At 38.8% G+C, this 16,655-nt stretch overlaps 1 protein-coding gene across 1 annotated transcript in view; it reads right to left on the bottom strand.

Annotated features, from left to right (window-relative positions):
- The window catches only part of FLT1 (fms related receptor tyrosine kinase 1), a 183,103-nt gene that overhangs the window by 49,300 nt on the left and 117,148 nt on the right, over window positions 1–16,655 (bottom strand). Inside the window, exon 15 of the mRNA XM_058547936.1 lies at window positions 5,531–5,662. Within this exon, the coding sequence (XP_058403919.1) occupies window positions 5,531–5,662 (132 nt within the window). The remainder of the gene's footprint in view (window positions 1–5,530; window positions 5,663–16,655) is intronic.

The following is a 16,655-nucleotide window of genomic DNA, read 5'->3' on the forward strand; positions in this document are numbered from 1 at the left end:
AAAACTGAAAAGCTGGCCAAAGGTGATAAAAAGGAGGAGCTGGATACCCAAGACAATTTTATTTTGAGCTTTTCCTATTTTTTACTCTGGGAATTTTATTAATGAACATAGTATATACTTCCTGCTATATGAGTCCTTTCCTGAAATGTGTTAATGTGCAATTATTGTGGCACAAAATTTACAATCACACCTATAATGCCATTTCAACTATTTAGACTGCAGGACCCTGAGGCAGTCCTTCTGTGCTCTCCATGATTTTTGTATCCATCAATCATCCTCAAAAAATGTTTAAAATAGTAATTATTCTTCAAGTTGTTTTCTCCTGTGTAATAGAAATGAGGCCTAAATCTGTTCTAAGAATGTATTTTTATATACGTGGTTATTACTTGCAATAACCATTATGAAGTGTAGTTTTCCTTAAGTCCTTGGATGAAAATGTGCCGCACTTTCATTGTAACAGTCCCATTGAGTTCCATGGGCTATTGAGTGCTATGTTAATTTCAGAAATAATTTTGGTTAGTAACAGTTTTGTTGCTGTTGTTCTTAATATTAGAACTTCCCCTCTGAGAGCTCCACGTGTGCTCATGTGCTTGTGCACGCAGTCCAAACCAAACAAGACCTGTGATTATTTAAAGAAGCTACTTTGACTCCCCAGTCCACTCATCCTTTTCAGATACAAAAATAACACATTGTTTTATCTGTGAGTATAAGAATCCTTTTTCAAAGGAAATAAAAAGAGCAGACAGTTTCCTTCCTGGCTAATTCAGGAACCTCTTTAAATCTGTTAAACATAGCCATAGACACAACTCATTTGCCTGGTTTCATTTCCTAAACTCAACTGGACAAGATAGGTCAGTGTGAAGGGTCTATACGCGTATATTAGAAAATCAAATCTAAAGCTAGGGAATGTTTCACAGCTACCGGAGTGAGAAGAAAAATGATTTAGACTCTAGAGCAAGAATCCAATTTCAATGATAAAATTACTGAGCAGGTACTGCATTCAACTATTCTGAATAGCATCCAAAGATCAAATTTTTATTCAGTGAGCCCGAAGTACTGCCCTTCAAGATACTGCATCTAACTCATAAGATCCACATAATATCAACTTTCAAAAATTCTTCTTATTCAAAATTATATCCTTGTATGGATCTGAAACCTACTTCCTTGAAACTTTACCACCATCTCCCTTCCTTGGTTCTAGTTATCTTTTCTGCTATGTCAAAGAGTGAGTTAAATGTCTCCTCAGCCTGAAAGGTCCTTAAATATTTGAAGAAAACAGTCATGTCACCCAAGTTGTCTCTTTTTTAGACTAAACATCCTCATTTCCTTGCACTATTTTATCATTACCCTATTAAGATATGGCTCCATTTATTTATGCTTTGCTTATAAATGGGTACACTATTTCAGGTGTGATTTGATGAGTGCAGATCAGGTAATCTGTTTTCTCAGCTAACCACAATTTTTAAGCAGAGAGGTTGGATACGGCTGTCACTCTGAGAGCAGAAAAAAATCACAAAAGAGAGCAAGTGAGAAGAAGGCAGAAGAACTATAAAAAGCAGACACAAGAACTCAAAAAGCATGGCAGTTGGGAGCTATAATGGGTAAAAAGAAGGAACTATATATATAAGGTGTCTGAGCCTATGCAAACTATACCATCTCTCTAAGTGATACTGAAAATTAATGCTACATGAGGGAAAAGAGGTCATGAGTGAGAAGGGCCAATTCTTCAGAAAACTCAATGGACTAGCCAATGGGAAATATTTAGAATTATTTAGATTTTGTTATTGCAAGGGAGATGTCAATGTAGATAAGGTCCAAAGTTGCCTCATAACTTGCTTTCCTTTCCTACCTCATTCACCTTGCCAATCCAACATCCTACAAAGCCTCTTTTAGAGATCAAGTCACTCTGTATATCCTTTTTGTCTCTATAAACTCCTTTAGCCCTTATTAGCAGCATTGTATAGTCTGTTTTATACAAACTAATGTTTTTACTTCACCCTAAGAAGGAGCTCAAAATGTTTATTGATCTTTCTAATTGTTTCATGTGCACCTTAATCTTCTTCCAACTAGGTTTTCAAAGCATGCTGAGGTTAGGGATCATGGCTTACATTTCCATGTCCTGCATAGTCTTGGGCAAATAAATAAGTTGTTGAGTGAACAACTAATTGAATTTGGCTTATCTCTATTGCCCTAAACAGTATATCAATATATTTCTTTTTTCAGACATTCAGTGGTAGTTTTCTAAGTAGATTAATCCAACAAACATTTATTGAGTACCCTGGCATAGAAAAATGAATAATAATGGTAAGCACTGAATTAAAGGTACATGTCAAGTACTATGGGAGCACAGAGAGAAAAATGATGGTGAGACAGAAGGTCAGGTGTAGAGAAAGTGACCTGAGAGCAAAAGCAAATTTTAAAGGATGAGTAGGATTGTCCGGGGGAGAACAAGTTGGAAAGGACGGCTGTTCATATAAAAGGAAAACGATGTGTAAAGGCAGAAGGTTAGGAGGAGCACAGTGTGTTCAGGGAATCGCAACTAGTTTAGTATGGCTGGAGTGCTGGGGTGAGTGGGGAAGGATAAGAGATGAGGCTGGAGATGGAGCCTGTGGAGGACCTTGTGTGCCGGGGTGAGGATAATGGGCAATCAGGAACCACTGTGAGATTTGAAGCAGGGAAGTAACATGTCATAAGATTAGTTGTTTACAAAGATCCCTCTAGATTGGGGAATGGGTTGAAGGAGGGTGAGAGGAGAAGTACACAGGCTGTTTGGGAGGCTAAGAGATGATGATGTCAAGAGATGATAGAGGTCAGAATTTCTGCAATGGTAGCCGATTGGGCAATTCAAGTGAAAATTATCTCCCCTTTCCTCAAGAGAAAATAATATAGGCTGATAGAGACTTGTAGAAATGATCAGTGATTGCAGTATTCTTAACGTTGTCTGACTTTTCAGAAAAGAGCATAACATTAGTGGGAAAAGGAATCAGAATAGGACATCTAGAAGCAGGTAGAGAGAAAACCAAATAACGGGATAACTGAAACAGTCTAAAATCTCAAGTTTATGTTAAGGCCTTGCAGACAAGTTCCTAAGGCACTTCAGGAATGAGAAGAATGGAGGCAGGGTGGAAACCTTCTGCAGTTTACAAAGACATGGACTCAAGTCTTAGCCTCACCACATATTCGTTGTGTGACTTTGGGCAAGTAATTTAACCTCTTTGAGTCTCCCTCTTCCCATCTGTAGACTGAAGATAACACTACTTACTCCTTTGGATTCTTATGAAGTTAATGGGATTAAGTATGTCAAAAGTCTAGTACAGCACCTGCACATAAATGTATTAAATAGATATTAGTCTTCTGCTAAGTGCTGGCCATGGGGATGGGATACAAAGATATGTCAGACACAGTTCCTGCCTCAAAAAGTTTACAATTCAGTAGGGAAGAGAGCATATCAATGCCTAAATAATAATAAAAGGCAGAATAAAATAAGTGCTAACTAAAGATACAAGAACCATGGTGTGGAAGAGCAGAGAAGAGAATGAGTATCTGACTCAGCTGTTCATCCTGGAGGACATTGCAGGGTAGAAAACATTTCGACTGGCCTCAGAGGGTAAGGAGGATTTGGCTGAAAGAGAGGGAGCCTGGACAAAAGACATTCCAGGCTGCGTTAACATCATGAACAAAGGCCACACTTGGCATTATGTGGTGAGTCAAGCTCACTGATGGCCAGAGTCCTGGCTCCAGTCCAGTCTGAGAGGCTCCGCAGTGCCACTGCTCTGGCCGTGGACCTCAAAAGGATAACAGCAGGCCTCCTGGAGAGCAGACTTATGGCAAATATGGTGGTCATGACTGCTGGCAGAAGAAACTCACAGATGCTGTAAAGCAGTGTGGCTTCTAGGAAACCTAGATCAGCCTGGCAGAAAGGAGAAGGGAAAGGAAGTAAAGGCTTTGGGGAGACCTACATACTTCCATAAATATCTCTGCTTCAGGCAAGGGCTTCTCCCAAGCCATCAGGTGCCCAGCCATTGCTAACCCACTTTCCCTAGTGGAGAAGAGTGGGAACAGACACATGGCAAGGGAAGACAGCCATGCGGTAGGCTGGAGTGAGTCTAAGAAGAGAGCCCAGTTTTCAATGCAGGGCTGCCATTACCTGGCTATAGGATTTAGGTTAGTCATTTCTTTCCTCTCTGGGGTTTCATAATAACTGCTCTATGTATCTTATAGGGTTGTTGTGAGGATATGGGGGGAAAATATCTCGGAGGATTAGGAGGTTCTCTTTGCTCTGTGCTGCTACCCCTCTCTCAGATCTAGGTCCCTTCCCGGCCTGATGTGGAGGCCTTGTTCAAAGATAAATTAACAAGCTTCTGAAGAAGGAGATGTTAAAGAGGGATGCACACTTAATAAATTGTTTTCTCCATGTGTAAGCAGAAGAGTTGAAAGAATACTTTAAAACAAGGATTATTCGGGAGACAGGACCATTACTGAAAGTATTTGGGGAATGCTACTTTTGACTTTTTTCTGAAAGTATAAATTTGGGGTAGAGTAGTTTCAGATTTTTCAGGAGATTGCCTAAAGTCATCTCCTTGTAAAAGAATGGAGATGATTTTCTGTTTTAAAGGAGTCTGAATTCTCAGAGTTACAATCTTCAAGCAATGTTAAGTGTCAAGGGCAGAAGAATTGATGTATGTTGCCTTCTCCCTAGTTCCTCCCCCAGAAATACTTGCATATTCTGAAGTCTACTGGGGAAATAGGCTACTGAAAAGATTTCATCTTTCCTGTAAAACCTGTACCGTAGATATTTCCAGTTAAGAGGTACCAATTTGATATTTTATGATGCTGTAAATATTACATTTTGGATGATTCTTGGCATTGGAGAATAGAAATTGAAGTGTAAACTGTTTTCTAGATAGAAACCATATGGCCCTAGTCCAGGGTAGGATTAGGCCTCTTTGGATTCTGCTGCTCAACAAACTATCTGAGGCCTGTGAAGAGGAAGCACTTGGAATATTTTTCTTAAATGTGGTGTATTTATTATGTGTTGCTTCTCTCTGATAATATTTTGCAGCCTATTTTGTGTTAAAGCCCAGCTTATGAAAATATTTGGAAGAGCAGCGTATGTCTAACTCGTGGGAATTGGAAAAGGAAAAAGGATGAACAATTTCCACTGTGTGGGTTTTTTTCACCCATCTACACCCGTCTTCTTCCTTTGTGGAGTTCTTTCTCACAGGTGTGGCCACTCCAGCCATTCTCTGTGGGTCAGTGTCATCACTCTGGCAGCAGCTGGCTTTCCTCTCTTCCAGGAACTACTTCCCTTACGGAGACTGTTCAGATGGTGGGCTCTCAAGGGTGGCCAAGCCAGTGTCTTCACCTTCTGCCTTGCCAGGTGGGACCAGACAGTCCCTTCCCAGAGGGGCAGGGAGAAGGGAAAGGAACAGACTGGAGCGGCAGCAGGAGACGGGGAGGTGGAAAGTTAAACAAACAGGGAAATAGATGTCTGAAGAGTTTCTTGTTGCTTTCTGAAGCAGCTGTTTACCTTGAACAGTGAGGTATGCTGAACTTTCCACGGACCCCTTCTGGTTGGTGGCTTTGCAGTGATAGACGCCTTCATCCTCTTCTGTGACTCTTTCAATAAACAGTGTGCTGCTTCCTGGTCCTAAAATAACTCCTGAGAGTGAGAGATGTTTAGATTAGTGGGCCTGGAAGACAAACAAAAACAACTACTTCTGTAACACAACCCTCTTCCTATCATTATGCATTCAGACAAGGAAATCCGAGCTCTGGTTAACCTGGGGCAGGGCTGCTTATTTGTTTTCTCTGGTCCAGGCTTTTTAATAGCACCTTCACCACCTTGGCAGAGCTCTGATCCCCAGCGTTGGAGACGCGGATCTGACCAAGGCCAGTCACTGGTGTAGAAAGAAATGAGATGGGCCTACCATACCCACCTTTAAAGAGCAAATATCAAGGAGATAGCAAATATAATAATAATAACTATCATTTACTCAATGCCTGCTATGCACTAGCCACTATGCAAGATACTATTCATATCTTGACATTTACAACCAACTTGTATGGTATTATTGTCTCCATTTTACAGATGTGGAAATTGGGATTTGGTGAGGTTAATTAACTTGACCAAGAGCATGCAGTTTGATTGAAAGCACATTACATTTGTAGCATATGGGTCAACGAAAATCATGTTTCATTTGTGGTCAAGAGGTTGGGCTGTGTTTTAGTCTAGTCTTACCACTTTAAGCTTAATCACTTTAGGCAAGTTACTTAATCTTTCTAAGTTTCAGTTTCCTCAATCTTAAGATAATAATGAAAGCAGTTCCTACTTGATAAATGGGAAAATGAACAGCAACTACACAGCACATAGTAATGCTCGGTAAATATAAGCTGAAGTATTAGTATGGGAAATGGTGGCATGGAAGGAGCACCATGAATTTTTGGGACCCTGGCTTCAAGACCCAGAAGCTTCAACACCAAGTACTTCTCCAAGTATTTATTCAGTACTTAACTCTGCCATTAGTGTGTGTTAGAGACCTTGTGGGGTGCAGGCTGAGACATGGTATCTGCTGAGGAGGGAAAATTAGCTAATACCAAACACACACATATGTATATTCTCTCTCTCTCTCTCACACATACACACACACACCAGCAAAAAGAAAATGTTTAATGGATGAGGATGAATAAATAGCATAACCAATTAAATGCACAGTCTGGCGCAAGGAGGGAGATCAGTGAGGATAGGAATACTCAGGGAAGGCAGAATGGAGGAGGTGGGCCTTGAGTTGAGGTTAAAAGGAGTATCAGAGGTGAAGGGAGAAAGGAAGGCCTGAGGAAATGCGTGATGCTGAAATGAATGTGCACTGAGCACTTGTTCTGGAATTGTGATAAAATGGGCCTGACTGGACAATAGGCTATATTTTGTTAGTTTAAATAGTTTTTATTCCCCTGATTATAAAAGATATATTCAATATAGAAAATTTGAGAAATACTGGAAAACATAAAGAAAATGTAAACAAACAAAGAAACCTACAGTCTTACCTCCCAGATATTTTTCCTTTAGTCTTTTTAAAGTGGACTTTTTTACACAGTTTGTTCATTCATATAATAAATATTTTGAGCTCCTATCATGTACTAGACACTGTTCTACATGCTGATGATACAATAGTAAGCAAGGCAAATAAATCCTTGCCTACAAAAGGCTTAAATTATAGTTTTGGAGAATTACAAACAAATAATGTAATTTCAAGTGGCAATAAAATCTATGAAGAAAATCAACCAAGTTAAGAGAATCAGGGGTTAAGGAGGGTGAGAAGGCTGTTTTAGATAGGGTGTTTAGGGAAGGCTCTCTGAGGAGGTGACATCTGAGCAGAGACCTGAAAGATGGGAAAGAGTGAGCCGTATGAAGATCTGGAAAAGGGCATTTCAGACATAGGGAGTAGCAAATATAAAATCCCTCAGGCAGGAATGAGCTTGTTTAAGGAACAGTGAAAAGACAGTTGAGTCTAAGTATAGTAGGCAAGCAGGAGAGATGAGAGCTAGGCAGGGGCCAGATCATGTATGACCCCACAGGCCATGGTAAGGATTAAGGATTTTATTCTAAGCACAGAAGAAAGCCATTGGAGGGTTACAAGACTGTATGCAGACAAGGATAGAAACAGGGAGAGCAGTTAGCTAGCTAGTGAAGTTGTCCAATGAAAGATATGGTGGCTTTATCCTAGAGTCACTATGTTGGAAGTGGTAAGAATTGGTGGCTTTGGGGATATTTTTGAGGACAAAACCAATTGGCTTGCTTATGGATGAACATGTAGTATGTGAAAAAGTAATAAAAGTTTGACTTCAAAGTTAATGGTTTGAACAACTAGGAGAGTAATGGTCCCTTTCCCGTGGGGGAGCAAAATCAAGAGTTCTGTTCAGTTTCACACACATTAAGTTTGAGGTGCCTATTGCACATCCAAAAGGAAGTTTCACTGGGAGCTCAGGGAGGACATCAGGATTAGAGACAGCTATGTGATATCAACATATAGAAGGCGTGTAAAGCCATGGGAATGAAAACTAACCAAATAGGAAGTGAGTCCAGATAGAGAAGACAGCAAGTCTGAAGGCTGAGCACTGGGAACTTAGAGGAAGAGGAAGAGGAAGCAGCAACAGAGACTAAGGAGTAGCCCAAGAGGTGGCGAGAAAAACAGGAGACTGTGGTTCCTAGAACCCAAGGAAAGAGTTCACAAAGGACAGAATGGTTAGCTATGTTCAGTACTGCTGAGAGACTAAGAGGAAGGGAGATAACTGACTACTGAATTTGACAATGAGCCGTTTCAGTGAAATAAGGGAGCAAATGCGTGATTACTGTCACTTAAAGAAAAAACAGGAGGTGATGGAGTACAGATGGTGAGGAGGTTACTTTCAAGGAGGTAGCTGGAGAACAACATGAGGTCAAGGAGTGATTTGTTTTTTGAAATGTGAAAATTTACAGCATGTTTGTGTACTGATAGGAATAATCCAGAAGAGAGAGAGAGAGAAATTGATGATAAAAGGGACAGAAGGAATAATGCCAGAAGTGAGAGGGGATGGAATTCAGTGGCCAAATTGGCCTTGGATAGGAGTAGAGATAGTTAATTCATTTCAACAGGAACGATGGTAGAGTATAAAGTGACAGGTAAATTGGGCAATTTGGTGATACAATGTAATAAATAAGAGGTGTTCATCTGTTTAAACTGAGGAAGAGGAGGGAATTTTGGCGGTTTGAAGAGAGAGAAAAAGGTGTGAAATAGTGTGCTGGGAAAGAAAGAAAAAAAATTCAGTAGTGAAATGTCATAAGATTTCTCCTAATGATTATACAACTTTAATACTGACTTTCTCCCAACTCTTTGATGTCATAGTATAAGTATTCCCCCATGTTCTTATATACTTTTAATATAATTATTAATTATGTACATGTACACTATTGATTGGCATTAGGTTATATCTAATTGTTCACAACTATAAATAACAGTGCAGTTAACATCTTTAGGCATAAAGATTTTTATGTTTCAGATTATTTCCTTAGGGTAGATTTCCCTAGTAACAGTTATTAGGTCAAAAGCTCTTGATTCATATAACCAATTTGCCTTCCAAAAAGATTATACCAATTAACACTTTTACCAGCGAAGGTAAGAGATGTTATCACTCTCCTGCCAGTAGTGAGCAGTATCATCTAAAAAATACAAAATACAAACTTTGCTGATTTGATAGATGAAAATGATTTTTGTTTTAATTTGTATTTCTTTGAACATTCTTTCATGTGTTTGTTAGCCATTTTATTTTCAAAGCACCTGTTTTGAGTAGAAAAGGTGAGTTCAGATTAAGGAGAGCTTTGAAATCCTGGCTAAGGAGTTTCCATTCAATGTAGAAGGAAAGAGAGGGTCACAACGATTTTTGAGCAGGGAAATGATGTAATGAAAGCAATGCTTAAGGAAGTTTAGTCTAGAAGGAGAATGCAGGATGGACTGGAATGAGGAAAAAGTGGCATCTGGAAGTCCAGCCCACCAGTTGTAATTCAGGTAAGGAACGATGAGGATCCAAATCTGGATGGTGAGAAAGGAAGTGGAGAGGAAGAAATGGAAACAGACACTTTGTAGAAACAACCTACAGGAATTGGTGCTTTATTAGATACAGGAATAGACAGAGATGAGTCCCAGATGGTTCCAATATTCTAAGCTCAGATAACAGGAAAAAAATGAGAGGTCTCTCCCATAACCTTGGCTAAATCATTTAATCTCTTTAGGGCTGTTTCCCTACCTGTAAAATGAGAATAATACCTGCTCTGCCTATTTAATGGTATAATTATGAGGATCAGTTGAGATAAGTGAAAGCTTTAAAGCTTTGCCATTTATACCATACCTTACGCTTTTCAATCACAGACAGTAGAAGTGTGGTTAGATAGTGGGTGGTCAGGGGCAGTGAACATTTATAATAGCAGCTATCTTGCTACCCACAATCATCTCCGTTGCAGCAGACCTGAATCTCAACCAATTTTCTTCTTTTTTTTTTTTTTGTGAGGAAGATCAGCCCTGAGCTAACATCCATGCCAATCCTCCTCTTTTTGCTGAGGAAGACTGGCCCTGAGCTAACATCTATTGCCAATCCTCTTCCTTTATTTCCCCTTTTTCTCACCAAAGCCTCAGTAGATAGTTGTATGTCATAGTTGCACATCCTTCTAGTTGATGTATGTGGGACGCTGTCTCAGCATTGCGGGACAAGCAGTGCGTCGGTGCACACCTGGGATCTGAACCCGGGCCACCAGTAGTGGAGTGCGCGCCCTTAACCACTAAGCCACGGGGCTGGCCCCTCAACCAATTTTCTATCACTCAAATCCCAATTTAAGGCTAAAACCATGAACAGATAAAGTCAAAGAACTTGGAGGCAGATGTGTAATTGTGGAGATGAGAGGATAGTGCCAAGGATGCTGACGAGCTAACATTATCTGGCACAGGTTCCTTTTTCCATGGAGGAGAGAAGATGATGTGAGAGAGTATCCAAAATCAACAGGCAGAGCTCTTCTTTCTGACTTGTCCTCATATTGCACTATAATAAATGGCACAAAGGCATTGATGTGTCACCATCATATAGGCCACTCACAAATCTCATCAGGCCCTTTCTCATTCTTGGCTCTTGCTGTTTATTTCCCTTCTCTCAAAAATAGACCAGTTACTACCCTTATAAATTTTTCCCATTTCTCAAATCTTCTGTCCATACTTATTCCTATTAGGAATGTCTTAACCTGGTAATACTCAGTTATCTGACCTGATCCCTATAATACAGGTTCTCTTCTACTGAGGATCTCACCTTTTAAAAAGGGCTCTCTTTTTAGTTTAATTTTTTCATTGTGATTAATTGCAAACATTTAAGAAGTGCAGGAAGAAATAAAACCCATGTAGCCACCATTAAGATAATCAGATGTCAACATTTTGCCATATTTGCTTTAGACCCCTCTCTCTCTTTTTTTTTTTTTTTTTTTTTCTTTGTGAGGAGATCAGCCCTGAGCTAACATCCGCCAATCCTCCTCTTTTTTTTTGCTGAGGAAGACGGCCCTGGGCTAACATCTGTGCCCATCTTCCTCCACTTTATATGGGACGCCGCCACAGCATGGCTTACCAAGCAGTGCGTCGGTGCGCGCCCGGGATCCGAACCAGCGAAGCCTGGGCCGCCGCAGCGGAGCGCGCGCACTTAACCGCTTGCGCCACCGGGCCGGCCCCCCTCTCTCTCTTTTATATGAATAAAATTTATAGATACTTTCTCCCTGCCTTCTCCCTCTCTCTCCAGAGGTACCACTATCCTAAAGTTGGCGCACATCATTCTCATGCATGTTTTTGCACTTTTTCTACATAGGTATGTATCTAAAGAATATATAATATGGTTTTATGGGTTTAAAAATTCTAAATAAATGGTATCATACAGTATGCATCCTTTTTCAACTCTTTTTTTTCCTTTTCAACAATGTTTTAATATTTACCCTTATTGATACATGTAGATGGAGTTCATTTTTAACTGATATATAATATTCTATTGTATAAAAAAGCTACAGATTAAAAAACAAATCTGGTTCTCTACCACAGGATAGTTAGATAGTTTTCACTTTTTTGCTGCTACAGAGAAGGTTACAATGCACATCTGACATAGCTTTGTGTACATTGTTATACATACATCTCCTTGTGCTGGGTTATAGGATACCTATTTTCAACTCTACTATTACAAAACTGTCTTCGAAAATATGCCAATTTACACTTTAACTAGCAATAAGTAAGAGTTCCTTTTTCCCCATATACTTACCAAAACTTGGGGTTATCACGTTTTAATTGATGGCAAAATGATGGGTGTGAAATGGTATTCATTGTGGTTTTAATCTGTATTTCTCCAATTACTAGTTAGGTGAAACATCTTTCTCCATTTTTGTCGGCCATTCAGGCTTCTTTTCCTGTGACTTGCTCGTTCATGTCCTTTGTCCATTTTTCTATTAGCCTATTTCTCTTTTTGTCAATGATTTTAGGGTTCTTTATATGTTTTGCATACTGATCCTTTGTCAGTTAAATATGTTGCAAGTCTTCCCCCATTTTGTGAACAGTCTTTTAAACTTTATGGTGAATTTTTATTTATTTATTTATTTATTTTTTAAAAGATTTTATTTATTTATTTTTCCCCCCAAAGCCCCAGTAGATAGTTGTATGTCATAGCTGCACATCCTTCTAGTTGCTGTATGTGGGACGCGGCCTCAGCATGGCCAGAGAAGCGGCGCGTCGGTGCGTGCCCGGGATCCAAACCTGGGCCGCCATCAGCTGAGCGCGCGCACTTAACTGTTAAGCCACGGGGCCGGACCTATGGTGAATTTTTAATACAAAAGCTTTTAAAGTTCTAATGTAGTCAAATTTATCAATATTTTTCTTTACCCTTTGTGCTTTTGTTACTTGTTTTAAAAAAAATCTTTTCCTACTCTGATATCATAAGGCATTCCCCTTATATACTTTCTTCTACAAATAAAAAAATCTGTTTAAAAAATTTATTTAGAGTTTTGCCTTTCCTCAGGTCTTTAATCTATCTGGATTTTCTTTTGGGGAAGGATTTGTATATGGTGTGTGGTATGAATCTAATTTTTACCATATAATTAGCCAATTATCCCATCATTTACTGAAAAATCTGTTCTTTTCCCACTGAGTTATGGTGCCAGCCCTGGTGGATACTAAGTTTCCATATATTTGTGGTTCTGTTTTTAGGCTCTCTACTGGTTCACAATGACCTATTTATCTCTCTCACACAAGTTAGGATTGCTTGATAATACATCTTGATATTTGGTATGATCCCTTTTTCTTCTTCAGAATTGTCTTGACTTTTATACTTCAATATGAATTTCAAGTTTAGCTTGTCAAATTTTGTAAAAAGCACTGTTGGGATGTTGATGGGAATTCCAATGAATATAATAATTTGAGGGAAATTGTTGTATTTATTTTTAGATTGAAACAAATGAAATTGCCAATATTTTGACCTGCAAAAAAGGCTCAAAAACGGTTCAACTTAATAATATATATTCCCATCCAAGAATATAAAATATCGTTGAGTTATTTAGGTCTTCTTTTATGTCATTTAATAGTTTTATGATTTTTCTCTTTAAATATTTTGCTTTTCTTTAGTTATATTTATTCCTAGATAATGTTGTAATTTTTGTTATGCAAAATGGAATTGGGTTCTTTGAAGAGTCATTTTATCTGAATTTTCTCTTTCTCCTTTGGGTGTTAGTCATTAGAACTAACATGTAGAATTCACTTAGAAATGATGCTCTTCTTTGTGTTGTTGAGATAATTTAATTGTAGGCCAGCTTGCTTCTAGAGGGACTGCCTAAGTAATTTCCAACCACTAAGAACATAACAATTCCCATGGAAACTTATGATTTATTTCCCATTACTGTAAGAAGCTGTATCAGATTGGACCAACAGGGCACAGAGCAGAATTTGCAAATGTAGATGTCTTCAGGGGCCAGGCACATAACATAAATGAGTTGGGAATGAGATCAGGGGAAGGAGCCTGTCTGTGGAGCATAGAAGGCCTGTCTCTCATCTGAAGGGAGAAGCATTAACTTAGCTATAACCAGGTGGAATTTGGGGATTTGAGTTCAGTGCTGTCATCTGAGTTTTAAAGAGAAGACAGAAATTTGGACTTTTCATGTTTTTTTCGTGATTTTAAATTTTGGCAACCAAATCAACTTATATAAATTTGCTGTGAGGGCCAATAAACATGTGTATGCTAGGTAAATTAGACACAACTTTGACCTAGAGGATGTACATGGGGATACACTATTATATTTTTATTAAGTAAAGACCTTCATGATCTGACCTCTGCCTATTTTTCCAGTTTCTGTCCCTGCTATATCTCTAAATATATCCTTGGTTTGACCCATACTGATCTACTGGCAGTTCATGATAAGCCTCAGTGACTTTGCTCATGTTATTGTCTTGACCTGGCTACTTGATTAACATTTACTTGTTATTAATGTTTACCTCAAGGATTAGCTGCTCTGGAAAGCATCTTCTGATGCTCTTAGGCCCCTTCTCTGTTACTCTTGTATCACCTTGCACATACCTCTACTCCGGCACTTACCATTTTGTAGTAAATTTGCTTACTTTCTTACTTGCCCGCTCCACTGTGGGCTCTTGGAGAGCAGTAACTCTGCCTTATTCATTATTGAGTCCTCAGTGTCTAGTGCTGTGCCAACAGACAGCAGACACTCAGTAACTGAGGAAATGTCCAAATAAACCAAGACAATGGAAAATGGAATTTAGAGGGTGAGGAAGGGAGCAAGCTTTGCAATGTTTGCTGAATATTATGAAGCTAAGGTAGTAGTTAATGCTAGCTCCCTATGTGGTGGTATGGACTTATAACCTCTCTCCTCAGAGTCTGTAAAATTGTATGTCGTTTAATGTTATCATCTGAAGATTCAAAGAGCTCCGGTTCCTAGAGCTTAGACATGCAAATTAAGGTAGTTTCATAGGTCTGCTAAAACATTAGTCCCAAAGGGTCAAGTAAAACTTTGCATTGAGTTGTTTTTGCAGGAACTTGTAATGTACTCCTAGGAATCTGATGATGAGACTCAGGGTAAGGAGTTGAATTTTCTATTGTGTTGGTTGCTGATGAGAGTTGTGGATCAGAGTTTGTGACGATATTGGTCTGTATATTTATCCATGGGATGCAGTCTAAATTTAAACATATAGTGTGCACGACTCCTTCAGTTTTTAGTATTTTCAAGGGACTTTGTAAATAATATTATTTCTTCCCATTATACCAGAAGGTGAAGGACAATCTTGACATTTTATATAAAATAAAATTCCCATTTTGCCCAGGGAAGAACATGGAATAGAATTTTAATCCAATTCACCACTGAATAAATAAATCTATAGAGCTTTTGGATTCACCTATTTGATTAAATAAATGCACACCATGTATTTGCCTCTTGTTCCTTACACAAAAATCTGACTTATTGCTTTTCTAAATTGGTTTACTAGTCTGACCAGTGACTTGTTTTGTTGCTCATCTGTCCTTCTGACTTAGAGAGCATTATGTCCATCCAGTTTGGCTAAATTAATCGTCATCATCAAAACTCTCAGGGCCGGCCCAGTGGCGCAAGCAGTTAAGTGCCCGCGCTCTGCTGCGGTGGCCCCAGGGTTCGCCGGTTCGGATCCTGGGCGCGCACCGACGCACCGCTTGGCAAGCCGTGCTGTGGCGGCGTCCCATATAAAGTAGAGGAAGATGGGCACGGATGTTAGCCCAGGGCCAGTCTTCCTTAGCAAAAAAAAAGAGGAGGATTGGCAGATGTTAGCTCAGGGCTGATCCTCCTCTCACACACACACAAAAAACTCTCTTCTTCACCCATCAAAGTCCAATTCAGATGACATCTCCTCCATAAAGCCTGCCCTGATCACCCAAATCAGAGGTGCTAATATGTATCCAGTAGAATTTTATACCATTTATGTTGTATATTTATGAATTGACTTTGTACCTACTACGTGTAAGTTTTTCAAAGGTAAGGACTAAGTTTTGCTCATTTTTATTTTCTCTAGAATATAATAAAATGTCTGGCTCATGGTAGGTAATTAATATGTGTTTGTAAGATTTAATAAAATAAAAAGTAAGTTTTGTTCGTTATTGTTATGATAGTCTTGGCTCTCCAACTAAATGATAAATTCTTTGAAGTTGGCACATGATATATTTTCAATAAATGGTAGCTATGATGATGATGATGTATATTGTTCTAGGTACATAGTAAATAATCATACCTTAAAGGAATTGATTAGCTAAGCATTGAATCTGAACTAAGGACCAGAAGAACCAAAATATAGATTCAAGATGGCTAAAGGTGACCCAAGGAAGCTAGAGACAGTACGTCTCATTGACTACCCATAAAGAACACAAAGGAGATTTTTTATATGCAGTCCAGTTTGGAAAACTGTTTCTGGGGAAGAGAAATCTAAGTTTAGTAAACTGAAAAGGCTGACAAAATTGAGAAATGAAGGGTGATGGACTCATTAAATGTCACTAAAAAGATGGATGATTCCAATGTTTTCAAATGATTACCACGTGGCTTCTTCCTTCTCTGTTGGGAATTTTACCCTAAGATCAAGCTTAATGGCAAAGCCTCTGTAGATGTAAGAAAAAAGAAGTTGGTGAAGTGTGTAATAATCTGAGACATAGTGAAAAGCAGTCTTATAATAATGTGTTAAGTTGGAAGAAAATTATGAGATGTTTAAAATGTATGGTTTAAAGGAGACATGATAGGTAATGTGATCCCTGATGAGTTTATTTGCTCTTTAGCCATGAAAAAGGCAGAGAAAGAAGAAGAGCTCTTAGAAAAGAACAAGATTGAGGAACAGTGGTGAAAAAAGCTGTATAATATTCCTCTCCTTGTAACCACTGAATAAGGGAAAAGCCACAAACAAAGGTCCTTTCATTTGGGATAATGTCTATTGCTTCACTAGTTTAACTTACAAAGTTGGGTTATGATAACAGAATATTTTCCAAAAGCTTTCAAGAAATTGTAAACTGATTGACTTGAAGGGGTTATGGTTGAAGTGAGCACCTTGAAACTGTGCCAAAAGCACATGTATTTCTAAACATTTAAAAATGAAAAGCAT

Source organism: Diceros bicornis, chromosome 9 (assembly GCF_020826845.1).
Source record: "Diceros bicornis minor isolate mBicDic1 chromosome 9, mDicBic1.mat.cur, whole genome shotgun sequence".
Lineage (NCBI taxonomy): Eukaryota > Metazoa > Chordata > Mammalia > Perissodactyla > Rhinocerotidae > Diceros > Diceros bicornis.